The sequence below is a fragment of the Leucopleurus acutus genome (genome assembly GCF_964270905.1).
Source record: "Leucopleurus acutus genome assembly, chromosome: 18".
NCBI classification, from domain to species: domain Eukaryota; kingdom Metazoa; phylum Chordata; class Mammalia; order Artiodactyla; family Delphinidae; genus Leucopleurus; species Leucopleurus acutus.
In genome coordinates, this window is record NC_139160.1 from 25,092,609 (window position 1) to 25,119,832 (window position 27,224).

The following is a 27,224-nucleotide window of genomic DNA, read 5'->3' on the forward strand; positions in this document are numbered from 1 at the left end:
TTGTTTGTTGGAAGATTTTTAATCACAGTTTCAATTTCATTACGTGTGATGGTCTGTTCATATTTTCTGTTTCTTCCTGGTTCAGTCTTGGAAGGTTATACCTTTCTAAGAATTTGTCCATTTCTTCCAGGTTGTCCCTTTTATTGGCATACAGTTGCTTGTAGTAGTCTCTTAGGATGGTTTGTATTTCTGCGGTGTCTGTTTTAACTTCTCCTTTTTCATTTCTAATTTTATTGATTTGAGTCCTCTCCCTCTTTTTCTTGATGAGTCTGCCTAATGGTTTATCAATTTTGTTTATCTTCTCAAAGAACCAGCTTTTAGTTTTATTGATCTTTCTTATTGTTTTCTTTGTTTCTATTTCATTTATTTCTGCTCTGATCTTTCTGATTTCTTTACTTCTGCTAATTTTGGGTTTTGTTCTTCTTTCTCTAGTTCCTTTAGGTGTAAGTTTAGATTGTTTACTTGAGATTTTTCTTGTTTCTTGAGGTAGGCATGTATAGCTATAAACTTCCCTCTTAGAACTGCTTTTGCTGCCTCCCATAGGTTTTGGATTGTCATTTTTTCATTGTCATTTGTCTCTAGGTATTTTTTGATTTCCTCTTTGATTTCTTCAATGATCTTTTGGTTATTTAGTAACGTACTGTTTAGCCTCCATGTATTTGTGTTTTTTACATATTTTTGCCTGTAATTCATTTCTAATCTCATAGCGTTGTGGTCAGAAAAAATGCTTGATATGATTTCAATTTTCTTAAATTTACTGAGGCTTGATTTGTGACCCAAGATGTGATCTATCCTGGAGAATGTTCCGTGCACACTTGAGAAGAAAGTGTAATCTGCTGTTTTGGATGGAATGTCCTATAAATATCAATTAAATCTATCTGGTCTATTGTGTCATTTAAAGCTTCTGTTTCCTTATTTATTTTAATTTTGGATGATCTGTCCATTGGTGTAATTGAGGTGTTAAAGTCCCCTGCTATTATTGTGTTACTGTCGATTTCCTCTTTTATAGCTGTTAGCAGTTGTCTTATGTATTGAGGCGCTCCTATGTTGGGTGCATATATATTTATAATCGTTATATCTTCTTCTTGGATTGATTCCTTGATTATTAGGTAGTGCCCTTCCTTGTCTCTTGTAACATTCTTTATTTTAAAGTCTACTTTATCTGATACGAGTATAGCTGCTCCAGCTTACTTTTGATTTCCATTTGCATGGAATATCTTTTTCCATCCCCTCACTTTCAGTCTGTATGTGTCCCTAGGTCTGATGTGGGTCTCTTGTAGACAGCATATATATGGATCTTGTTTTTGTATCCATTCAGCACGCCTGTGTCTTTTGGTTGGAGCATTTAATCCATTCACATTTAAGGTAATTATTGATTTGTATGTTCCTATAATCATTTTCATAATTGTTTTGGGGTTTTTTTTGGTAGGTCCTTTTCTTCTCTTGTGTTTCCCACTTAGAGAAGTTCCTTTAGCATTTGCTGTAGAGTTGGTTTGGTGGTGCTGAATTCTCTTAGCCTTTGCTTGTCTGTAAAGCTTTTGATTTCTCCATCAAATCTCAATGAGATCCTTGCTGGGTAGAGTAATCTTGGTTGTAGGTTCTTCCCTTTCATCACTTTAAGTATATCATGCTACTTCCTTCTGGCTTGTAGAGTTTCTGCTGAGATTTCAGCTGTTAACCTTATGGGAGTTCCCCTGTATGTTATTTTTCATTTTTCCCTTGCTGCTTTCGATAACTTTTCTTTGTCTTTAATTTTTGCCAATTTGATTACTATGTGTCTTGGTGTGTTTCTCCTTGGGTTTGTCCTGTATGGGACTCGCTGCACTTCCTGGACTTGGGTGGCTATTTCCTTTCCCCTGTTCGGGAAGTTTTCGACTATAATCTCTTCAAATACTTTCTCACGTCCTCTCTCTCTCTCTGTTCTCTTTCTGGGACCCCTATAATGCGAACGTTGTTGCGTTTAATGTTGTCCCAGAGGTCTCTTAGGCTGTCTTCATTTCTTTTCATTCTTTTTTCTTTATTCTGTACCGCAGCAGTGAATTCCACCATTCTGTCTTCCAGGTCACTTATCTGTTCTTCTGCCTCAGTTATTCTGCTATTGATTCCTTCTAGTGTATTTTTCATTTCAGTGATTGTATTGTTCATCTCTGTTTGTTTGCTCTTTAATTCTTCTAGGTGTTTGTTCTTTAATTCTTCTAGGTCTTTGTTAAACATTTCTTGCATCTTCTCGATCTTTGCCTGCATTCTTTTTCCGAGGTCCTGGATCATCTTCACTATCATTATACTGAACTCTTTTTCTGGAAGGTTTCCTATCTCCACTTCATTTAGTTGTTTTTCTGGGGTTTTATCTTGTTCCTTCATCTGGTACATAGCCCTCTGCCTTTTCATCTTGTGTATATTTCTGTGAATGTGGTTTTTGTTCCACAGGCTGTAGGATTGTAGTTCTACTTGCTTCTGCTCTTTGCCCTCTGGTAAATGAGGCTATCTAAGAGGCTTGATGGGAGGGACTGTTTCTTGTTTCTTAAGGTAGGCTTGTATAGCTATAAACTTTCCTCTTAGAACTGCTTTTGCTGCATCCCATAGGTTTTGGGTCATTGTGTTTTCATTGTCATTTGTTTCAAGGTATTTTCTGATTTCCTCTTTGATTTCTTCAGTGATCTCTTAGTTATTAAGTAGTGTGTTGTTTACCCTCCATGTGTTTGTATTTCTTACAGATTTTTTTCCTGTAATTGATACCTAGTCTCATAGCGTTGTGGTCAGAAAAGATACTTGATATGATTTCAGTTTTCTTAAATTTACCGAGGCTTGATTTGTGACCCAAGATATGATCTATCCTGGAGAATGTTCCATGAGCACTTGAGAAGAATGTGTATTCTCTTGTTTTTGGATGGAATGTTCTATAAATATCAATTACGTCCATCTTGTTTAATGTATCATTTAAAGCTTGTGTTTCCTTATTTATTTTCAGTTTGGATGATCTGTCCATTGGTGAAAGTGGGGTGTTAAAGTCCCCTCCTATGATTGTGTTAGTGTTGATTTCCTCTTTTATGGCTGTTAGTATTTGCCTTATGTATTGAGGTGCTCCTATGTTGGGTGCATAAATACTTACAGTTGTTATATCTTCTTGGATTGATCCCTTGATCATTATGTAGTGTCCTTCTTTGTCTCTTGTAGTAGTTTTTGTTTTAAAGTGTGTTTTGTCTGATATGAGAATTGGTACTCCAGCTTTCTTTTGATTTCCATTTGCATGGAATATCTTTTTCCATCTCCTCACTTTCAGTCTGTATGTGTCCCTAGGTCTGAAGTGGGTCTCTTGTAGACAGCATATATATGGGTCTTGTTTTTGTATCCATTCAGCCAGTCTGTGTTTTTTGGTTGGAGCATTTAATCCATTTACATTTAAGGTAATTATCGATATGTATGTTCCTATTACCATTTTCTTAATTGTTTTAGATTTATTATTGTAGATCTTTTCCTTCTCTTCTGTTTCCTGCCTAGAGAAGTTCCTTTAGCATTTGTTGTAAAGCTGGTTTGGTGGTGCTGAATTCTCTTAGCCTTTGCTTGTCTGTAAAGCTTTTGATTTCTCTTGTCAAATCTAAATGACATCCTTGCTGGGTAGAGTAATCTTGGTTGTAGGTTTTTCTCTTTCATCACTTTAAATATGTCCTGCCACTCCCTTCTGGCTTGCAGAGTTTCTGCTGAAAGATCAGCTGTTAACCTTATGGGGATTCCCTTATGTGTTACTTGTTTTTCCCTTGCTGCTTTTAATATTTGTTCTTTGTATTTAATTTTTGATAGTTTGATTAATATGTGTCTTGGCATGTTTCTCCTTGGATTTATCCTGTACAGGACTTCCTGGATGTACCTATTTCCTTTCCCATATTAGGGAAGTTTTCAACTATAATCTCTTCAAATATTTTCTCAATCCCTTTCTTTTTCTCTTCTTCTTCTGGGACCCCTATAATTCGAATATTGGTGCGTTTAATGTTGTCCCAGAGGTCTCTGAGACTGTCAATACTTTTCATTCTTTCTTCTTTATTCTGTTCTGCTGTAGTTATTTCCACTCTTTTATCTTCCAGGTCACTTATCCGTTCTTCTGCCTCTGTTACTCTGCTATTGATCCCTTCTAGAGAATTTTTAATTTCATTTATTGTGTTGTTCATCTCTGTTTGCTCTTTAGTTCTTCTAGGTCGTTGTTAAACGTTTCTTGTATTTTCTCCATTCTATTTCCAAGATTTTGGATCATCTTTACTATCGTTATTCTGAATTCTTTTTCAGGTAGACTGCCTATTTCCTCTTCACTTGTTAGGTCTGGTGGGTTTTTGCCTTGCTCCTTCATCTGCTGTGTGTTTCTCTGTCTTCTCATTTTGTTAAACTTACTGTGTTTGGGGTCTCCTTTCTGCAGGCTGCAGGTTCGTAGTTCCCGCTGTTTTTGGTGTCTGTCCCCAGTGGCTAAGGTTGGTTCAGTGGGTTGTGTAGGCTTCCTGGTGGAGGGGACTAGTGCCTGTGTTCTGGTGGATGAGGCTGGATCTTATCTTTCTGGTAGGCAGGTCCATGTCTGGTGGTGTGTTTTGGGGTGTCTGTGGCTTTAATATAATTTTAGGCAGCATGTGTGCTAATGGATGGGGTTGTGTTCCTGTCTTGCTAGTTGTTTGTCGTAGGGTGTCTTGCAGTGTAACTTGCTGGTCATTGAGTGGAGCTGGGTCTTGGCGTTGAGATGGAGATCTCTGGGAGAATTTTGCCGTTTGATATTATGTGGAGCTGGGAGGCCTCTTGTGCACCAGTGTCCTGAACTTGGCTCTCCCAGCTCAGTGGCACAGCACTGACGCCTGGCTGGGGCACCAAGAGCCTGTCCTCCACACGGCTCAGAATAAAAGGGAGAAAAAAAAGAAAGAAAGAAGATAAAATAAGATAAAATAAAGTAAAATAAAATAAAGTTATTAAAATAAAAAATAATTTTAAAGAAAAAGTATTTTTTAAGTAATAAGAAAAACATACAGACAGAACCCTAGGACAAACGGTAAAAGCAAAGCTATACAGACAAAATCACACACAGAAGCATACACATACACACTTACAAAAAGAGAAAAAGGGGAAAAAAAAAATATATATCGTTGCTCCCAAAGTCCACCTCCTCAGTTTGGTATGATTCGTTGTCTATTCAGGTATTCCACAGATGCAGGGTACATGAAGTTGATTGTGGAGATTTAATCCGCTGCTTCTGAGGCTGCTGGGAGAGATTTCCCTTTCTCTTCTTTGTTCGCACAGCTCCCGGGATTCAGCTTTGGATTTGGACCCGCCTCTCCCTGTAGGTCGCCTGAGGGCGTCTGTTCCCCGCCCAGACAGGATGGGGTTAAAGGAGCAGCTGATTCGGAGTCTCTGGCTCACTCAGGCGAGGGGCGGGGTGGGGGCGGGAGGGGTTCGAATGTGGGGCGAACCTGAGGCAGCAGAGGCCAGCATGACGTTGCACCAGCCTGAGGTGCACCATGTGTTCTCCTGGGGAAGGTGTCCCTGGATCACGGGACCCTGGCAGTGGCGGGCTGCACAGGCTCCCGGGAGGGGAGATGTGGACAGTGACCTGTGCTTGCACACAGGCTTCTTCGTGGCGGCGGCAGCAGCCTTAGCGTACCATGCCTGTCTCTGGGGTCCACGCTGATAGCCGCGGCTCACACCCGTCTCTGGAGCTCCTTTAAGCAGTGCTCTTAATCCCCTCTCCTCGCACACCAGGAAACAAAGGAGCAAGAAAAAGTCTCTTGCCTCTGTGGCAGCTCCAGACTTTTTCCCGGACTCCCTCCCGGCTAACTGTTGCGCACTAGCCCCCTTCAGGCTCTGTTCACGCAGCCAACCCCAGTCCTCTCTGGGGGATCCGACCTCTGAAGCCCGAGCCTCAGCTCCCAGCCCCCACCCGTCCCGGCGGGTGAACAGACAAGCCTCTCCAGCTGGTGAGTGCTGGTCAGCACCGATCCTCTGTGTGGGAATCTCACCGCTTTGCCCTCCGCACCCCTGTTGCTGTGCTCTCCTCCTTGGCTCTGAAGCTTCCCCCCTCCGCCACCCACAGTCTCTGCCCGCGAAGGGGCTTCCTAGTGTGTGGAAACCTTTCCTCCTTCACAGCTCCCTCCCACTGGTGCAGGTCCCGTCCCTATTCTTTGTTTTTTCTTTTTTCTTTTACGCTACCCAGGTACATGGGAAGTTTCTTGCCTTTTGGGAGGTCTGAGGTCATCTGCCAGTGTCAGTAGGTGTTCTGTAGGAGCTGTTCCACGTGTAGATGTATTTCTGATGTATTTGTCGAGAGGAAGAAGATCTCCGTGTCTTACCCTTCTGCCATCTTGAAGCTCCCCCTCTCTTTCTCTTTTATTTTACCTCATTATAAACTCATATATTGACCTCATTATAGACCTATGGATTTTTTAAATTCAATGAGTTATAATCACTATTGTTTTTCTTTCTTATTAAATTGAGGTATAGTCGATTTACAATACCATATTAGTTTCAGGTGTACAACATAGTGATTCACAATTTTTTTAAGTTTTATAGTTTTTATAAGATATTGGCTATATTCCTTTGTGCTGTACAATATATCCTTGTGGCTCATGTATTTTATAAATGTACATTTACTGTACATCTTACTCCCCTACCTCTATTCTTCCCCTCTCCCCTTCCCTCTCCCCACTGGTAACCACTGGTTTGTTCTGAGTATCTATGGGTCTATTTCTTTTTTGCTATATTCACTAGTTTGTTTTATTTTTTAGATTCCACATAGAAGTGATATCATACAGTATTTGTCTTTGTCTGACTAATTTCACTAAGCACAGTACCCTCCACATACATCCATGTTATTGCAAATGGCAAAATTTCATTATTTTTTATGGCTGAGTAATATGCCATTGCATATATATACCACATCTTCTTTATCCATTCATCTGTTGATGGACACTTAGGTTGCTTCCATACCTTGGCAATTGTAAATAATGCTGCTGTGAACACCGTGGTGCATATATCTTTTCGAATTAATGTTTTCGTGTTTTTTTGGATATACACCCCAGGAGTGGAATTGCTGGATTGTATGGTAGTTCTGTTTTTAGTTTTTTGAGGAGCCTCCATACTGTTTTCCACAGTGGCTGCACCAATTTACATTCCTAAAGTGTATAAGGGTTCCCATTTCTTCACATCCCCACCGATACTTGTTGTTTGTGGTCTTTCTGATGATACCCATTCTGACAGGTGTGAGGTGATATCTCACTGTGGTTTTGATATGAATTTCTCTGATGATTAGTGATGTTGAGCTTCTTGTCCTGTGCTTGTTGGCCATCTGAATGTCTTCTTTGGAAAAATGTCTGTTCACGTCTTCTGCCTATTTTTTGACTGGGTTGTTTGGGTTTTTTTTAATGTTGAGTTACATGAGCTGTTTATATATTTTATATATTAACCCCTTATCATCATATCATTAGCAAGTATTTTCTCCCATTCAGTAGGTTGTCTTTTTGTTTACCTATTTTTTCCTATGCTGTGCAAAAGCATTTAAGTTTGATTAGGTCCCATTTGTTTATTTTTGGTTTTGTTTCTTTTAGGAGACATATCCAAAAAATATTGCTACAATTTATGTCAAAGAGTATTCTGCCTATATTTTCTTCTAGGAGTTTTATGGTCTTACATTTAGGTCTTAAATTCATTTTGAGTTTATTTTTGCATATGGAATGAGAAAATGTTCTAATTTCACTCCTTTACATGTAGCTGTCCAGTTTTCCCAGGACCACTTATTGAATAGGGTGTCTTGTCCCCATTGTATATTCTTGCCTCCTTTGTTGCACATTAATTGACCACAAGTGTTTGGGTTTACTTCTGGGCTCATTATTCTGTTTCATTGATCTATGTATCTGTTTTTGTGCCAGTACCATACTGTTTTGATTACTGTAGCTTTGTGGTGCAATCTGAGGTTAGGGAGTGTGATAGCTCCAGCTCTGTTCTTCTTTCTCAAGATTGTTTTGGCTATTTGGGGTTTTTTGAGTTTCCATACAAATTTTAAAATTGTTTGTTCTAGTTCTGTGAAAAATGCCATTGGTATTTTGATAGGGATTTCATTGAGTCTGTAGGTTGCCTTGGGTAGTATGGTCATTTTAACATAAAATTCTTCCAATCTATGAACACAGTATGTTTTTTCATCTGTATCATCTTCAGGTTCTTTCATCAGTGTCTTGTTGTTTTCTGAGTTACAGGTCTTTTACCTCCTTAGGTAGGTTTATTCCTAGGTATTCTATTCTTTTTGATGCTATTGTAAATGGGGTTGTTGTCTTAATTTCTCTTTCTGATCGTTTGTTGTTAGTGTATAGAAATGCAACATATTTATGTATATTAGTTTTGTATCCTACAACTTTACCAGATTCATTGATGAGCCCTAGAAGTTTTTTGGTGCTGTCTTTAGGATTTTCTATGTATATTATCATGTCATCTGCAAACAGTGACAGTTTTACTTCTTCCTTTTCAATTGGATTTCTTTTATTACTTTTTCTTGTATGATTGCTGAGGCTGGGCAGTCGCTATTGTTTTTAATGTTCAAATTGTCCCATTTTGGCCCATAGTAGCCTTTTTAGGGTAGCTCCTTTTGAAATGACCCAATCAGTCTTTGAGTGCATACTTGCTTTCTGCTATAATAGACATCCCAGGCTACCTTGTACTCTCCTGCCTCAGACTTGGAGTCAGACCTGGTTCGTTTTAGTGGGGAATGTATCCAGAAATCAACGTATGGGTACTAGGTCTGCTCTTTATTACTCAAGTGTGCTTATTACATCAAGACTCTTTAGTGGATATAATTAGGAAATACATATGATTTTAAATCAAAGGTTCCTATTATTATTACTTCCAGTTCAAATTTACAGGGAGTATCTTTCCTGCACCTTTTTGCATTTTGTTTTATATCTTTCCACTTGGAGTTAAAATCTTCTTTCTTAATCACTTTTAATATGTTTACTTTTTGCTTTATTATACTATATATAAAATAGTTTCAGAATTTTTCAGTAAACTACTTAGTAATGTTTAACATTTCTGTCCTTAGAATGTAACCCACCAAGAAAGCAGTCAGAGTAATATGTTCAAAGACCATCTGAAATAATGTTTTTGTGTGTGGTTATGTTATTATTATGGTAAATATTTTGATTCATTTGTTTCTGGTTGTATTTAATTTTTAAGATTTAATTTTTCTTTCCTCTTTTCTCTTTTATTTTTGGTGTTATCAGCATTTATGTGGTTCAGAAATCAAAACCATAGAGTTGTCTTGCTTCCATCCTTATTCCTTCCACCCTATTCTCACCTGTCCCCTTGTTGTCTTCATATTCTTGAAAATTAAACTCATTTAGTGAAGCTTCATTCTCCTAAACAGGGCCTTATTCTCTTAATTGATATTTTAAATTCTTTGTATATTAATAAGTCACTGTTTCTGTGTTCAGAATTCCCCAGAAGTTATTAGGTAGTTTCTATAACATTTGGGAGAACATGACATATAACATCGACATATTTGCTGTATAACTACTTAATATACTGTAACCACAAGAAATGGGAAATAACTCTTCATCTCTTTAGTGTTTATTGAAATTTTAAGCTAGCCAACACTGGCATATTTTAACAAAGCCTGTATAATCTTTGCACTGTGTAATCTTTTTCTTCACCATATAGTACTCATTTTAGAGGAAACAAAAGAACAACCAACTAAGTTATATATTAGATTCTAACCTCAACCCTGTTATTAGTGTACTTTTCAAAGAGAATGGTCATACTTGCTGTCTGTCATTTATTGAAATAAATGATAAATGTAGAAGAAAATGTTAGGTCTCCCCTCAAAAACAGCATATTTTGTATATATTTGTATATATATCTGTGTATTCATATATAGATCTGTATTTCTGTGCATTTGTGTGTGTGTGTATAAATATCAGAAAATTTCCTAAGGCTGTCATAACAAATTACCACAAGCTTAGTAACTTAAAACCACAGAAATGTATTCTCAGTTCTACAGGTCAGAAGTCCAAAATCAAGGTATTGGCAGGGCCATGCTCCCTCCAGAGGTTCTGGGGGAGAATCCTCCCTTGTCTTTTCCAGCTTCTGGTATCTCCATGTGTTCCTTGGCTCGTAGCTGTACAACTCCAATCTCTGGCTCCAAATTCACATGGTCTCCTCCTCTCTCTTCTCTAGGTGTCTTTCATAAAGACACTTGTCATTGGATTTAGGGCCTATCTGAATAATCGAGTATGATCTCATCTTAACTCAATTGTGTCTGCAAAGACCCTTTTACCAAATAAGGTTCCGGTGGTTAGAATAGAACATATCTTTTGGGGTGCCTCCGTTCAGTCCATTAACAAGCACACACATACACACACAGTGGATTCTCATTTGCAGTAGTTATGTTCTACAAAGTCACAGTGAATACTGATTTAGTGAATACTGAACTATTTTTTCTAGGGAAAGTATATATACATATCTCACATAGATTATAATCCTAAATCCTAGAAACAACCTATCCTGGTAGATTCTATTTTCTTTATTTTACAAGACAGAAAATGATGTTCAGAAGTGGTAAGTGACTTGCCTTGAGGCACGTCATGCACGGGTGCCAGAGTTGAAATTCAAACCCTGTCCACCTGGCCCCAGAGCCAGAGTTTCTTGCACTGCCCTGCCCTGCCCCTCCTGTCCTCCCCCTCCTGTCCTCATCCTCTGTCATCTCTATAGGAGCTGAAACAAGAAAGCAGAGTCACCTTGTTGGACCTCAGCTGAGAACATGCATGTGTAGAGCAATTTGAATTTTTTGCTGCCCTGCATATGTCTGCAAATGACTGTGAAAGTGCTGCAATAATTGACTTGGGGGAACAAATAAATTCTAGCGAGTAGGTATATTTGCAAATACAGAATCAGGGAATATTGAGGATCAACTTTATATGTATGTATATATATATTTTAAATATATTTTGTGTCTAATGTAGCTTTGTGGGATGATAGATGATGAAACTTCTGAAAGATTACATAATTCAGTGATCTCATAGCATCATAAGTCAGTGTTAAAAGTAGCATCCGTTGGGGACTTCCCTGGTGGTCCAGTGGTTCAAAATCTGCCTTCCAGTGCAGGGGACACAGGTTCAATCCCTGGTCGGGGAGCTGAGATCCCACATGCTGTGGGACAACTAAGCCCACGTGCCGCAACTACTGAGCCTGCGCGCTCTGGAGCCCACGTGCCACAACTAGAGAGCCTGCAAGCCTCAACCAAGACCCGATGCAGCCAAATAAATAAATATTTTTTTAAAAAATAGCATCTGTTGGAATAGGGAGTTTAGGTTTAAGTTATTTCACCTCTTAGTCAAATGGCTATGACTTAACACAAAATAGTACAGTTTATTTGAAAGACTTGGGATCAATTTAGTATTAAAGTATTTGTTGAGTGTGGAATTTACTCATGCTGTACTTTTTGTTCTAGGTAGATGTGAAAGTGGACCCCAAGGATTTACGAATAGATACATTTCGAGCTAAAGGAGCAGGAGGGCAGCATGTTAATACAACTGATAGTGCTGTCAGACTTGTCCACGTCCCCACAGGTAAGCTAGTCCTTCTGCTTTTGTACTTTTAACTTTTCTTCACATCTTATAAAACTATTTGGCATTTAGAAAGAGTCTTATGTTGTGTCTGGTTCCTTGCACAAACCCTTTAAAGGTGACACTGGGGTCATGGGTCCGAGGTCCCCAAGGTGTTCATATTCCCTTCTGCTTGGAAAAGGAACCTCCTTGGCTGTGTCTATTTAAGAGTGAGGTTCTAAAAGCTGAGTGCATGGGTGCCACTTATCCACTAATAAGTTTCAACTGAAGGGCAGTCAGGTGATTAATCAGCTTTTTTATTAGAGCTCTTCAAATGTCAGCATTTGTAGATCTTTTCTCTTGGGTAGTTTTTCTCCTAAGAAGGATCCTCCTCCAGGACACCTGAGAGTAAGGTCAAGGTCTCACCATTCAGTAAGCACACTTTTACTTAATCCTTTTTTATTCAGTTATATGCCTTCCTTTGCACCTATTTAGACTCAAGTCTGGAACTTTCCTTATTTAATTCTCTAAAGACTGTACCTCCTGCTTCCTGCAGATTGAGGGAGGGGACTTGACGATCTAGTTGTTACATAGACTTTCTGTATCTAGTCCCCAAACTGTCAACCCTGATTTCTGGGGTGCCTCGTTAGTGCCTCAATGCCAGAGCCTGTCTGGCCCTCAGCAGGCAGATGGGCTTGGTTCTGGTCAGCATCTCCCTCGACAGGGGGTTCGACCTCACCTTCCTCCTCTCTGCTGAGTCATTTGCCATTCTTCCAGCCTCTTTTTCTTTTTTTTTTCTTTAATTAATTAATTAAATAAATAATTTTAAATTGAAGTATAGCTGATTAACAATGTTTTAGGTGTACAGCAATCCATCCACTTTGTCTTTATATATTGTGTTCGGAGACTACACTCATCATCTCATTTTATTTCAGATGGAGTTTGTGTTCCTGTTCTTGTTGTTTCAGTGCAATTTATAAAAAAATGTTATTGAAGTGTAGTTGATTTACAATGTGTTAATTTCTGCTGTACAGCAAAGTGACTCATTTATAGATATATGCATTCTTTTTTCATATTCTTTTCCATTATGGCTTATCACAGGATATTGAATATAGTTCCCTGTACTATATAGTAGGACCTTGTTGTTTACCCATCCTGTATATACTAGTTTGCATCTGCTAATCCCACACTCGCCATCCTTCCCTCCTCCCACCCCACCACCCACTTGGCAACCACAGGTCTGTTCTCTATGTCTGTCAGTCTGTTTCTGTTTTGTAGATATGTTCATTTGTGTCTTTTTTTTTTTTTGTAAATCACCTGGGCTTTCTTTTTTTATATATAAATCTATTTATCTTATTTATTTATTTTTGGCTGCGTTGGGTCTTGGTTGCTGTGTGCGGGCTTTCTCTAGTTGCGGCAAGCGGGGGCTACTCTTCGTTGCAGTGCGTGGGCTTCTCATTGCGGTGGCTTCTGTTGTTGCGGGCACGGGCTCTAGGCATGCGGGCTTCAGTAGTTGTGGTGTGCAGGCTCTAGAGCGCAGGCTCAGTAGTTGTGGTTCACGGGCTTAGTTGCTCCATGGCATGTGGGATCTTCCCAGACCAGGACTCGAACCCGTGTCCCCTGCATTGGCAGGTGGATTCTTAACCACTGCGCCACCAGGGAAGCCCTGTGTCGTATTTTAGATTCCCCATATAAGTGATATCATATGGTATTTGTCTTTCTGTTTCTGACTTCACTTAGTATGATAATTTCTAGGTCCATCCACGTTGCTGCAAATGGCATTATTCACTCTTTTTATGGCTGAGTAATATTCCATTGTATACATGCACCACATCTTCTTTATCCATTTATCTGTCGATGGACATTTAGGTTGTTTCCATGTCTTGGCTATTGTAAATAGTGCAAATAAACATAGGGTTGCATGGATCTTTTCAAATTATAGTTTTGTCTGGGTATATGCCCAGGAATGGGATTGCTGGGTCATATGACAACTCTGTTTTTACTTTTCTGAGGAACCTCCATACTGTCTTCCATAATGGCTATACCAACTTACATTCCCACCAACAATGTAGGAGGATTCCCTTTTTTCCACACATTCTCTGACATTTATTATTTGTAGACACTTTATAATGATGGCCATTCTGACCAGTGTGAGGTCGTTTTTGTAGTTTTGATTTTCATTTCTCTAATAGTTAGCAATGATGGGCATCTTTTCATTTGCCTATTGGCCATCTGTATGTCTTCTTTAGAGAAATGTCTGTTTAGATCTTCTGCCCATTTTTCGACTGGGTTGTTTGTTTTTTTGTTACTGAATTGCATGAACTGTTTGTATATTTTGGAAATTAAGCCCTTGTCCGTCTCATCATTTACAAATGTTTTCTCCCATTCTGAGGGTTGTCTTTTTGTCTTGTTCATGGTTTTCTTTGCTGTATAGACGCTTGTAAGTTTGATTAGGTCCCATTTGTTTATTTTTGCTTTTATTTCTATTGCCTTGGGAGACTGACCTAAGAAAACATTGGTAGGATTTATGTCAGAATGTTTTGCCTATGATCTTTTCTAGGAGTTTTATGCTGTCATGTCTTACATTTAAGTCTTTAAGCCATTTTGAGTTTATTTTTGTGGATGGTGAGAGGGTGTGTTCTAAAGTTGTTGTTTTTTTTTTTATAGATTTATTTATTTATTTTTGGCTGTGTTGGGTCTTCGTTGCTACGCACAGGCTTTCTTTAGTTGTGTCGAGTTGGGGCTACTCTTTTTTGTGGTGCGTGGGCTTCTCATTACGGTGGCTTCTCTTGTTGCAGAGCATGGGCTCTAGGCATGCGGGCTTCAGTAGTTGTGTCTCACAGGCTCTAGAGAGCAGGCTCAGTAGTTGTGGCGCATGGGCTTAGTTGCTCCATGGCATGTGGGATCTTCCCGGACCAGGACTTGAACCCATGTCCCCTGCATTGGCAGGCGGATTCTCAACCACTGCGCCACCAGGGAAGCCCCTAAAGTTCTTTATTGACTTTCATTCCATAAGAAACTGTAAAAACCTAGAATTATATACATGAGCAAAATAACAGAAAACATCTAAAACAATCCCGAACAACCATTGTTGGTATATATCTTTGGTGTATATCCTTTCAGATTATTTTCTATGCATATATAAATATATCCTTTCTCACCAAAAGTGAAGTTATAATGTTTGTAGCTTACCATAATTTACTTAAGAAATCCACAAGTTGTTGAATACTTAGTGTGTTTTACCTAAACCCTGTATTCTGTATTATAAACAGTAATAATTAGCTTAAGATGAATTAAAAATTAAAAACAAAGTAAAAGGTGACCAAATTTCTGAAAAAAATGAACTAAAATACTTTAAAACATTAGAGGATTATAAAACCACCCTGGGGACATCCCTGGTGGTCCAGTGGTTAAGAATCCGCCTTCCAATGCAAGGGACTCGGGTTTGATCCCTGGTTGGGGAACTAAGATCCCACAGGCTGTGGGGGCAACTAAGCCCACGCACCACAAATAGAGCGCCCACGTGCCTCAACTAGAGAGCCCGCGTGCCACAACTAAGACCCGATGCAGCCAAAAATAAAAATAAATAAATAAGTTAATTTAAAAAGTAAAATAAAATAAAGGCTCCTTGAGAGCATAGATGGTGTCTTATTCAAAAAGAAAAAAAAAACACATTACACCCTGGTCAGCCATAAATTGCTAACTTTGCAAAAGTGACTGATGCTTATATTGCCAGACTACCTTGGGCCAATTTTTTACCCACTTAGATGTGGTTCTTGGACCTAAAGAGGACTTAAGTCTTACCCACAAACCTTTTTTTCAAAGCCTTTTTATAATTTTTTTTAACAACTCCAGCACCTTGTTTCAACATACTGTACCCCTTCCCTCAGTCCTCTATTCCTGAGGGAGTATTTAACGATTAAATACTCCTCTACAGAAAATGTATTAAAATAGATAATGAAGTGGTTCCCTCAGGAATTACTGAGCTGGTGAGTAAGAAAAGGTCTGGCTTGAGCCACTGGATGAGAACAGTGCAGGTATATAGACAAAGTCAGTATGGGTCAGCTAATAAGAGGAATTTGGAACAGATCTCATGACTGTCTGGTTATCTTGAAATGGAAACTTTCGTATTCCTTTGGGTGCTGAAAAAAAGGATTCCTGATTTAAGAGAGCTCCAGGCAAGTGCTTGGAAGACGTGAGCAAGCTGGTGCCCCAGCCCAAATGCATGGCTGCAATAGAGCAGTCAAGAAATAACATTGAACCAATAAGGGCGAAGCCTGCTTAAAGTTATTAGCAGGTGTGATTGTAGCTTATTTAGACAGGGTGAAAACATAGTTTGAAGAGTAGAATTTTATAGAACTTTTAAAAATCTCCAGCAAAATAGTTACTGCCTTATCAGTGCAACTGGCCTAAGCTAAGAGTGTTTTTGGTTTTTGTGATGCAGAAAGGAAAGTACCTTTCACCTCTAGTGTACCTGGGAGCAGGATTGGGTATAGACCTTCAGAGTGGTAGCTGCAAAGTTAAGAACACAGCCTGAAGTCTCAAGAGTCACCATTTCGGGGCTAGATTTGGGCTGGTAACTGGGCTACACAGTGAGTCAAAGCCACCCAAATCCAGAAGTCGACTAACCAAAACATGTGCAGTTAGATATGTTGATTAGCTAGATTTAGAACCAAGACAACTGAGAAACGTTCACTATAAACTCTTCCTTTTAAAGAGTTTGGGTAGTTTCTTTTTATTGGTTTCTATATATAAAGTCTTTTTTTCTTTTTCCTGTTTTCTGTTATTATTATTTTTTTTGTTTTTTGTTTTTTGTTTTTTTTTCTTTTGCAGTACGTGGGCTCTCACTGTTGTGGCCTCTCCCGTTGCGGAGCACAGGCTCCGGACGCGCAGGCCCAGCAGCCATGGCTCACGGGCCCAGCCGCTCCGCGGCATGTGGGATCTTCCCGGACCGGGGCACGAACCCGCGTCCCCTGCATCGGCAGGCGGACTCTCAACCACTGCGCCACCAGGGAAGCCCTCTGTTATTTTTTTACTTGAAGTATAGTCGGTTTTTACAATATTATATTAGTTTCAGGTGTACAACATAGTGATTCAATACCTTTACAGATTATATTCCCTTTAAAGTTATTACAAAACAATGGCTGTATTTCCCTGTACTGTACAATATACCCTTCTCATCTGAAATACCTCATTTAGACATCAGAATCTAAAGAGCTGTCTAAGCAATTACCATCATGACCCAGGAATAGTTTCTGGAGTGTGCTAAATCTAAAATGTTTTTCATCCTTTTCCTGATTAGCCTTTCCCCCTTTAAAATGTTCCTCAGTTCTATCTTTTTTATCACTTTTATTGTGATATAATCAACACGTCATCTCTATTCTAATTTGATTTGTGGAGGCTCCAGTTTATCTCTGATCCCTGTTATTTTTCAGGACTTGTAGTAGAATGCCAACAAGAACGATCACAGATAAAAAATAAAGAAATAGCTTTGCGTGTGTTGAGAGCTAGACTCTACCAGCAGATTATTGAGAAAGACAAGTGTCAACAACAGAGTGTGAGAAAACTGCAGGTAAGATTTATTGAGTGAAATAACTTAATGCCTCTGTACAGAAAGCCATCATTTTATGCAGAAAATGGAGTAAATATTCTTAATAGAATGGAAATATCTTAGAGCACAGGAAAACATGCTCATTTGTAAATAGCAATAATTTAAGACTGACTGGTTATGGCTAAAGTTGGACATGCCAGTTTGGAAATAAGTAGAGGAGATATGTGTAAACTAAAGATTGTTTCCCAGTTGTTTCCCTCCAGTTTTAGATCATAATTGTCTTTAAAGGAAATTAGTGTAAAAGACAATTCTCTGGAAATTAAGAGATTTTTCAGATTTTTAATTTAAAAACCTATGCTTTTATTATTGTATAACTATTTTTTTTCCTACATTAAAAAAAAAATTATTTATTTGGTTGCACCAGGTCTTAGTTGCGGCAGGCAGGCTCCTTAGTTGCGGCAGGCGGGCTCCTTAGTTGTGGCATGCATGTGGGATCTAGTTCCCTGACCAGGGATCAAACGCAGGCCTCCTGCATTGGGAGCGTGGAGTCTTATCCACTGTGCCACCAGGGAAGTCCCTATTATTGTATAACTTTATGTGGGATCAAAAATATGTGGCACTGCAAAAAACTGGTAATACTGACTGCTTCTGATACAGTCTGGGAACCAGGAGTAGAAGAGAGATTAATTTTTTGCTATATACCCTTTTGTACTTTTTGAATTTTGTACTATATACATTTGTATTATTATTTATACAAATATATAAATAGATACGTTTTAAGCAAAATGAATAAATGTCATTGTCTTAAGTAAACAAAGGGTTGTATGATTTTAAACTCTAAAAAGGTAAACTTTTTCTTTGAGAGAAATTGGAAGACACAGTGAAACCCAGAAATAACTGTGCTTTTGTGTTATTTGCAGGTAGTTATACTACAGTAAATTTGGAAGATTTTTGCGGCCTGTTAGGAAAATTAATTGTATAAAACTAAACATTAATTATTCTTTTCACCTAGATGTCCTAGTCCTTCACACTTTTGCCCTTCTTGTTTCCCTTACCCACGTTCTAACTTGCAAGTAGTAAAAGTGACAGGATAAATAATTTATTAAGCCTCTATCTGTGGTAATCCCAGCCTGTGGCACAGCATCAGTATACACATTTGCAGATAGGAATGCTCATTTACAAAGCATTACTTCTTGGCAGCTAAGTGATAACATAAACACTGTCAGCTCTGCCACATTTGATTTAATAAAAGACATTGGGTTTTACTTGCCGTTTGACATTTTGGCATCAGATGTTTCACACAGTAATTTTCAAAGTAAGTATTCAAGATCAGCCTTACGCCGATTGTGGGCACGTGTGTCGTCTTCAGTGGTCTGGTTTGAAAGGGCAGAAATGACCTCCGTGTCTCTCAATTAACTTGTCCATCTGTGTGAAATTTTTTAGTAGATATTTCTGACACTTAGGAGTTTTTCTTCAGCTAATATATACAGTAGCTTTTATATGGAAGGCATTATGCCAGGTTCTCAACCCTGGTTCCACTTACCACCTCGAGAGCTTTGTAGATGTCTAGGCCCCATCCCCAGAGATTCTGATATAATTGATCTGGGTGGGATCCTAGGCATAACTGTGGTGCCTTGGGATAGTAGTTTCCAAACCTGGCTGGTTGCAGAATGGATGGCCTGGGGACTGTTTTAAAAATACATAATCCGTGATTCAGTATATCTTAGGTTAGGTTTTGGAATCTTTCATTTAAAAACATTCCCCTGGTGATCAGCCATACTTAGGACTTCAGTTTCATATTGTTTGCTTTAGAAAGTAAGTTATAGCAATCTTTTTCTTTTATCTTAAAAAGTGAAAGTGAGATACCTGTAACTTATATAATATTGTAGCAACTATGCTTCGATGAAAATAAATAATAAAATAAATTTTAAAATAAAAAGTGAAATAGATAACTAATAAGAACCTGCTGTATAAAAATAAATAAATAAAATTCAAAAAAAGGTAAAAAAATAAAAAATAAAATAAAAAGTGAAAGTGAGTGAGAGAGGGTGTTGTGTGCATTGTATGTGGGGGGAGGGAGGCAGATGAGCAGACTAAGAATACAAATAACCATAGCAAAAGGCAAACTGGTGTGCGGTGAAGAAGATTCCAAGTGCATGGGGTTTTAAAGGAGGAAGATAACATATTTCACATTGGGACCAGGAAAGACAGAGGCGGTAGGAGAGTGTTAAGGAAGGGCACCCCTTGAGATGAGGTTTAAGCAGAGTTAACAGACTTGCACATAATTATGATATGGTATAATAAGTGGCATTATAGAGGGTCATATAATGTTCAGAAATAATGTTGAGAAAGTTGGCCATATTGTGAAGTACCTTGAATACTGAGTTGAGTTGTGTCTGCCTAGTAGACAGGAAGGAGCCAAAGAAGGAAATGTATCAGAAAGCTGGGCTTTAGGAAAGCTAAGCAGGGCAACACAATGTAAGCAGAGAAATGGAAGATTAATCAGGAGATTTTTACAGGAGTGTAATGAAAGTAATGAGCCCTTGAATGATAGGCAGTAGAAATGGAAAGGGCAGGATAGAATAAAAGACCCTTGAAACCACTGGAATTGGGCAGTTAGAGAACGGGATGAGCTGAAGTTCCTTTCACGGTCTGTATCACAGCCTGGCAGATAGTAAGCTACCATGAAATGTTTGTTAAAGTGTAGGATGTCAGGTTTCTTACTTAGATCAAAGGGAACATCATTGTAGGGTCATTTATAGAAACCAGCAGGAAGAACTGACTGAGGTAGAAAGATAATTTGGTTTTAAATATTTGGAGTTTGAGGTACCAAAGAGATGTTAATTCTTATAACTAAGCTTTACAGACCTGTAGTCTTAATAAGTTCTGCCCATTCTTATTCCTTGTCACTTTGTGTATATGGATTTAGAAAAGATTTAAACTGTTAAAATAGAAAAGTCATTTACAAGCACTGTTTCTGTTGTAATAAAAGTAATTATAAAGTTAAAATATGAATTGCTTTTTGTTATGACACAGGTGGGAACAAGAGCCCAGTCAGAGAGAATTCGGACATATAATTTCACCCAGGATAGAGTCACTGACCACAGGATAGCATATGAAGTTCGTAATATTAAGGTAATATGAATGAGTATGCTTTATGTGCCTTTGATTTTCAAAGAAAGTATAGTCGAATTCTAGAGAGTAATCTCTGAAATATCACCACGTAATTTAAAAACATTGAGATAGATTACATTAGTACCCCAAATTTGTGAACATTTTTATTAGTTTGCTAGTAAGAAATATGGTCTTTATGCCAGTATGAAACAGCTATCTTTTAAATTCCAAATTCTTTGTTATGTAATCACAATGTATTAATGTATTTTCAGTACATGTCTATCAGTTTTCTTTTACCGATTACCAAATTACTGCAAATTTAGTGGCTTAAAGTAATGCCTATTTATTATCTCACAGTTACTGTAGGTCAGAAAGCCAGGCACGACAGAGCTGAGTTCTCTGCTCTGGGTCTCCCAAAGCTGAAAGGGGCTGGCCAGGCTGCATGCTTTCCTAGAGCGTGGAGTCCTCTTCCAAGATCAGGTCGTTGTCGGCAATATTCCATTTCCTTGAGTTGTAGGAGTGAAGCCTCCATTTTCTTGCTGGTCATCAGCTGGGTGCTGCTCTCAGCTCCCAAAGACTGACCACAGTTGCTTGCTGTCTAGTCCCCTTCGTGTGCCCTGTCCCATTGCATCTCTTGCAGGAATGGCCTTTTTAAGGGCTCACCTGTTTAGGTGAGGCCTACCTGGATACTATTCCTTTTGATTAACTCAGAGTCAACTAATTAGCCATCTAATCACTGGAGTGATAGTCTAGCGTATTCACAGCTCTGCCTGCACTTAAGGGAGGGAATTTTGCCAGGTGTGTACACCAGGGGGCATCTTAGAATTCTGCCTACCACAATGTGTGTCATTATATTCAGGTGTTACAATGATTCTGTTGGGGGGGGAAAAGACCCTGTCAGTTTGGTTTGAACATTCACCTAACTAAATCCCATGTCGTTGGGATCACTGACAGGAATACATTAATGATGAAGCACAGAAAAATTATATTTCCTTCCATTGAAGGGGAAAGTGAACTGGTTCCCATAAAGGACTGTGTGGACAAGGCAGAAGGTAGAAGGTTTTGATCCTTGTCCTTGGTGCTGTGTGATACCTCGGGCTTCTTTCACTTGATTCTGTCTCATTCTGTACACAAAAGTAAAGTTCTAGTTTTACAGAGGAAATGTCTGTGTTTTTAACATACTTAGAAATTTCTGTGTATCTTATGCCACTTCCTCTGTCTTTGCAGCAATTTAAAGCTGTCTTGCCTAAGAACATCATAGCCTTGTTGAAAAAGAAAATATTTAGTAGCTTCCCTTTCCTCAGGAAACACACAGTAATAACCAAACATGTTTGGCCATACTGTTCTAATTACACCATAGTCTTTCAGTTGTTTTTCTCGTAGTGGTGATGGTTTTCCATGAGACAGCCACATTCTCATGACCAGTAATACTTTTCAGAAGAGCACATAGGTGCTCAGCATAGTATTCAGTCATGAAACAGAGGCAGATTAACTGGCTTTTATAGTTATAAAATATCTGACGCTGGCCTAAATACTAACACGTTATTACTAACTAAACTAGCATGCCAGACTCAGAAAGAGTAAGGACAGTCATATCGGTATGCTCTACAAATCACTGATCAACTTATTGGAAGGAAAGAAAGTGCTCCATATTAGTGAAGGGAGAAGTTTGAAAATGGTATAAAAAAATGTTGCGGTGAAACGTTAAAATCTGTATGCAGGACAGGAAAGAGACTAGTCAGACTGAATAATTTAGGAACTGAAGAGCTGCAGATGAGGCAGGAAAAGTGCTGAAGGCCTTAACTCCAGGGCCACCACAGGACAGAATGGAAGGAGTGGAGAGGAAAGAAAGTGGGTGCCTGTGGGACTCTGCTCAGCTCTCCTCCCTTATTCTAGAACCTGGCCTTCTCCCTACTCTGTCAGTTTGGTTTGAACATTCACCTAACTAAATCCCATGTCGTCGGGATCACTGACAGTAATACGTTCATGACGTATTACATATTAATAACGTAATACCTGGCCTTCTCCCTACTGCATCCACATAGTTCCTGATAGAGCTATGTTCCTACATGATCATGATTTTGACCCAAGACAATAATTGATTTGTTGTGGGGGGGAAATCCAAACCAGCGCCAGTCAATGAGTTTCTTCCCAGGATTTTTAAACTAGAGACAAAGGTGCTCATTCTCTTGGTGGATGAAGCTGAAATATGTAAAGCTTACAAGAGGTTAGAAGCCACATTTCCAGCCATGGGGAGAAAGCAGTCTTCAGTGAGAGAAGAATGAAGCTGATATATTGAAAGGAGCAAAAATGGGAGAACTGGATGCAAAGAATCCTGATGATATGAATCCCCACATTCATTTATTCCTGAGGCCCAGCTTCATTCCCAGGGTGGTGGCAGCAGCCCTGTACATTCCTGCCCTTGGGTTCTCTGAGGTCACTCAGTATGCTGATGATGAATTCCCTTGTAGCTAATTTTACTTGTATTTGTATTTATGTAGATAATAAGCACAGACTACCATGTAATATATTATTTTGTATTTTCATTCTGTTTCCCAAAGTTCTTGTGCAGATTCCTTAGCATCAGCCTATCTCCTGCCCTGTATTCCAATTACGCTGGAAATTTACCCTTGTCCTGGGCTTTCAATGTATTTTGTTTCCATGCCTTTCTTCATATTCATTCTTTTGACTGAAATGCTCTGTTTGTCTCTATTTGGAGAAATACTATTCTCTTTTTAAGACCTAATTCAAATTTTTCTTCCTTTATTTTTTAATTTCTTGCACTGTATTATGCTTATGTATTACCTAGGTCTCCCAGTAGATTGTGAGCTTCTGAAAGCTGGGAGCTACAGCTCCTTCATATATTTTTAAAAATTTTTGGCTGCATTGGGTCTTCATTGCTGTGCGTGGGCTTTCTCTAGTTGTGGCAAGCGGGGGCTACTCTTCATTGCTGTGCACGGGCTTCTCTTTGCAGTGGCTTCTTTTGTTGCAGAGCACAGGCCCTAGACACGCGGGCTTCAGTAGTTGTAGCACGCAGGCTCAGTAGTTGTGGCTCGTGGGCTCTAGAGCGCTGGCTCAGTAGTTGTGGTGCACGGGCTTAGTTGCTCTGCAGCATGTGGGATCTTCCTGGACCAGGGATAGAACCCGTGTCCCCTGCATTGGCAGGTGGATTCTTAACCACTGCACCACCAGGGAAGCCCCAGCTCCTTCATCTTTGATCTTTGTATCGCTAGCACTCTGGTTAATCCAACTGAGCTCTAAATGTGATGTGATTATCAATAAGAGTAATAATCCTTTTAACATAACTTCCAGATGGTGAAGTCACATTGGCAATATCATAATAATTTGAGCTTACAGGCACACTAATTTTAAAAGCAATTTTCATATTATGTTCAAAATGGTATAAATCTTAATTTTAAAATTTCATCATAGTGCTCTTGCTTTCTGTTTAATTTTAAAGTTTAATCGACATCTTACTATATGCTGGTGTTTTGTGGAATGCAAAGATAGTAAGGCATATCTTTTCCCCTACAGTTTAATTTGAAAGAGAAATGTGTACACTTAACCTGAAATTTAACTTCAAGACCATTCAAGAAAGACGAAATATAAGATTAGTTCATGCCTACATCTAAACTTCAAATGTTCTATGTTCCAGACGCCAACATTAAAATATTTCTGTTAAGCCAATGTCTGGATTTTTAGCATTTCCAAAATAGGAGGCTGTGCTAATTCACTAATCCCAACAACTCTATTACACAGAACCTTTATAACACAAGAAAGGTACTTGAAGTCATTATTTTACTCGTTTCTCAGAGAGAAGCCTCAGGGAAGACTGCAGGGAAGTCTTAACTGAAACAGTTTCCACCCAATGGAATTATTTGGAGGTTAACATGAGAGAGGTTTTTTCCTCAATTTTTTATTTTGAAATGTTAAGCACACATGTTTAAAGACTAGTCCATATATATATATATACCCTATACCTAGATGCAACAGTTGTGAACATTTTGTTAGGTTTGCCTTCTCTTTCTCCTCCACTTCCCCTTTCTCTCTATAGATACACCTGTGTTGCTACTGAAACATTGGAAAGCAAGTTGCAAACCTCAAGACACTTGTCCCCGAAATATTTCAGTATAAATATTTTTCAATTACACAGGACTTGTAGATATTAAAACCGCTGTATTTCTAATTTAAGAAAAAACAGAACTATTATAAACCACTTACGGATTAAATAATTTGAATTTGGATGGTTGGCTAATTTTAAAATGCTAATTTAAACAATTTAAGTAAGAGTTTAATTCCATTTACTCTTTTGGATTCACGTTTTACATAAAAAGGCAAAATTAACTAGGGATCCTCCCAAGTTAGCAATTGTGTTCATTATGTTGTAGATTAGTAATCTTTTGTTGCTATTAAATAATGACTTTAAAGAAATGAAATAAATATATGCTTAATTCTTTGTTTTGTTTCTCCTTTATTTCTAGTAATCAGGTTTTCATAGTAACTCTCTTTCACCAGGAATTTTTATGTGGGGAGAAGTGCCTGGATCAGCTAATTCAGAGATTGCTTCAATCAGCGGATGAAGAAACCATTAATGAATTTTTGGATGAAAATCTTAAACCAGCAAAATAAATAGTGATTTATAATTTATTATTATATAAATGAAATGGACCTATGTCAAGAAGCAGACCGAGGTAGGGAAATCTTTATGAAAGTTGATAAAGAGCAGCTAAAAATACATGGTACTCACAAAAATATTTTTTAATGAATCCAGTCACATTTCTTGACCTAAGTTTATTTTAGGTTTCCTGTAAAGTCCAATCCAGCTCTTCAAGTAGAAACAAAGCATGCATTGTTGAAAAGAGAAATAAAGTATTGAGAATTGACTATGTGATGTAGGACAGATCACTTGTTCTCTTTATATGCCTTTTCTTTTAACCATCTGTAAATTAATTTAGACACATTTCACATCTGTTACTTCAGGACTTTGCCCGTGGTAAAATTTAGTGATATAAATTTATAAACTTGTTTGTAAACTCCTATTTAAAGACAAAGTACTATTAATCATGTTAAAGTTAGGACTTAAACTGCTACTTTTATTTTTGATTTTTTTTTTTTTTCCTGCGGTACGCAGGCCTCTCACTGTTGCGGCCTCTCCCGTTGCGGAGCACAGGCTCCGGAAACGCAGGCTCAGCGGCCATGGCTCGCGGGCCCAGCCGCTCCGCGGCATGTGGGATCTTCCCAGACCGGGGCATGAACCCATGTCCCCTGCATCGGCAGGCGGACTCTCAACCACTGCGCCACCAGGGAAGCCCTAAACTGCTACTTTTAAATAAAAAAGTAAATAAAAGTTGTGAAGAATATGAGTTGCTAACTGTGAGCATCTCTAGGATATAGATGGTAGAGCTCTTGGAGAGCTGAGTGAACTCTGTAGTGAACAAACTACAAGTCAATATTTAAAGCAGACTCCCTGCTTGGCTTCTATTTCTAATTGTTCTTTGACTTAACAAGCATCAACAGATGTGGTGTAATATGAGTAATTCACTGAGGTCGGTTTTGTGCCGTGATATATAAAACCTAGTCCTTACCTTACAGAACTTCCAGCTGAGCAGGGAGCCAAAATATAAGTCCCCAACTCTAATTCAAAGTGGCGTGTTGTATTTAGTAATTTTTCTCGGGAAGTTTCTTGAGTGAAAAAGAGAGCGGTTGTTATTTTAGATAGTTCCTCAGAGAGGAACTGTATGCCAGGAAAGGCTAATTAAAATAGAGTTTTAAGACCAATTGAATGATTTGGAGGTAAAGATGAGAGAAATTTTTTCCCAAATTTTTATTTTGAAAATTTTCAAGCACACAGAAAAGTTTTAAAAATAATTTTTAAGAAACAGTTCAATGAATATTTTATCATCTAGATTCAACCATTGTTAATATTTTGCCACATTAGCTTTTTTTGTTTCTCTGTACACACACACACACACACACACACACACACACACACACAGTGGTTGCTGGACTATTTAAAAGTTAGTTGCAGATCTTATAACACTACTGAATGTTTCATCACATCCTAGGAAAAAGGACATTCTCATACAAAATTATAACTCCATTATCACACCGATTGTATATCAATAATAATAATAATTATATAATATGATCTAATAGCTATTACATATCAGAATTTCTTCAGTTATCCCCAAAATATCTTTTTTCTAGCTGTTTTTGTTTGTTTTGTCCAATCCAGGATCCAAGACTTACACATTACATTACATTTACATTACATTACACATTACATTACACATTACATTACATTTGCCAGTATCTCTTTAGTTTTTGGATTAATCCCCCAAGTTTTTTTCCATATGACATTGACCTTTTGAAGAGTCCCACAGGTTGTTTTGTAGAATAGTCTACATTCTAAATTTGCCTGGCTTGCCCTTAATGTACTATAAAGTAAAATTGTGTCTAAAGATTAATTAAATTCAGATTAAACACATTTGGTAAGACTACTTCACAGGTGATGTTGTGATACTGTATCATATCAGGAAGTTCCACTATTAGTGATACTAAGTTTGAAAACTGTCAAATCTCTCCATTGTAATGGTACATGCTCTCCTTAATAATCAGTATGTAATCTGTGGGGTAGTACTTTAGCATCATATAAACATTTGATTTCTCATTGTGCAAGACAGCTTCTGAAATGACCCCAGTGACCCTGTTCCTGGCGTTTCATGCACTTGTATAATCTCCCCTTGAATGTGGACCAGATTTATTGACTCTTTACTAACAAGTAGAATACAATAGAAGTGGTGGGATTGTCACTTTTGATATTAGGTTGTAAAAAGACTTGCTTCTGGCTCTGTCTCTTTTTTTTTTAATATAAATTTATTTATTTATTTATTTTTGGCTGCGTTGGGTCTTTGTTGCTGTGTGCGGGCTTTCTCTAGTTGCGGCGAGCAGGGGCTACTCTTCTTTGCAGTGTGTGGGCTTCTCATTGTGGTGGCTTCTCTTGTTGCCGA

The 27,224-nt window shown here is 38.4% G+C and overlaps 1 protein-coding gene across 4 annotated transcripts in view; it reads left to right on the forward strand.

Annotated features, from left to right (window-relative positions):
* The window catches only part of MTRF1 (mitochondrial translation release factor 1), a 52,360-nt gene that overhangs the window by 24,162 nt on the left and 974 nt on the right, over positions 1–27,224 (forward strand). For 2 of the 4 annotated variants that reach the window (XM_082859566.1, XM_082859565.1), the window contains 4 exons: positions 11,456–11,573; positions 16,985–17,121; positions 20,137–20,235; positions 24,730–25,411. In XM_082859566.1, the coding sequence (XP_082715692.1) occupies positions 11,456–11,573; positions 16,985–17,121; positions 20,137–20,235; positions 24,730–24,843 (468 nt within the window). In that variant the 3' untranslated portion in view covers positions 24,844–25,411. Of the gene's footprint in view, positions 1–11,455; positions 11,574–16,984; positions 17,122–20,136; positions 20,236–24,729; positions 25,447–27,224 lie in introns of those variants that run through there. The other 2 variants (XR_014326917.1, XR_014326916.1) reach the window with 2 other exon arrangements.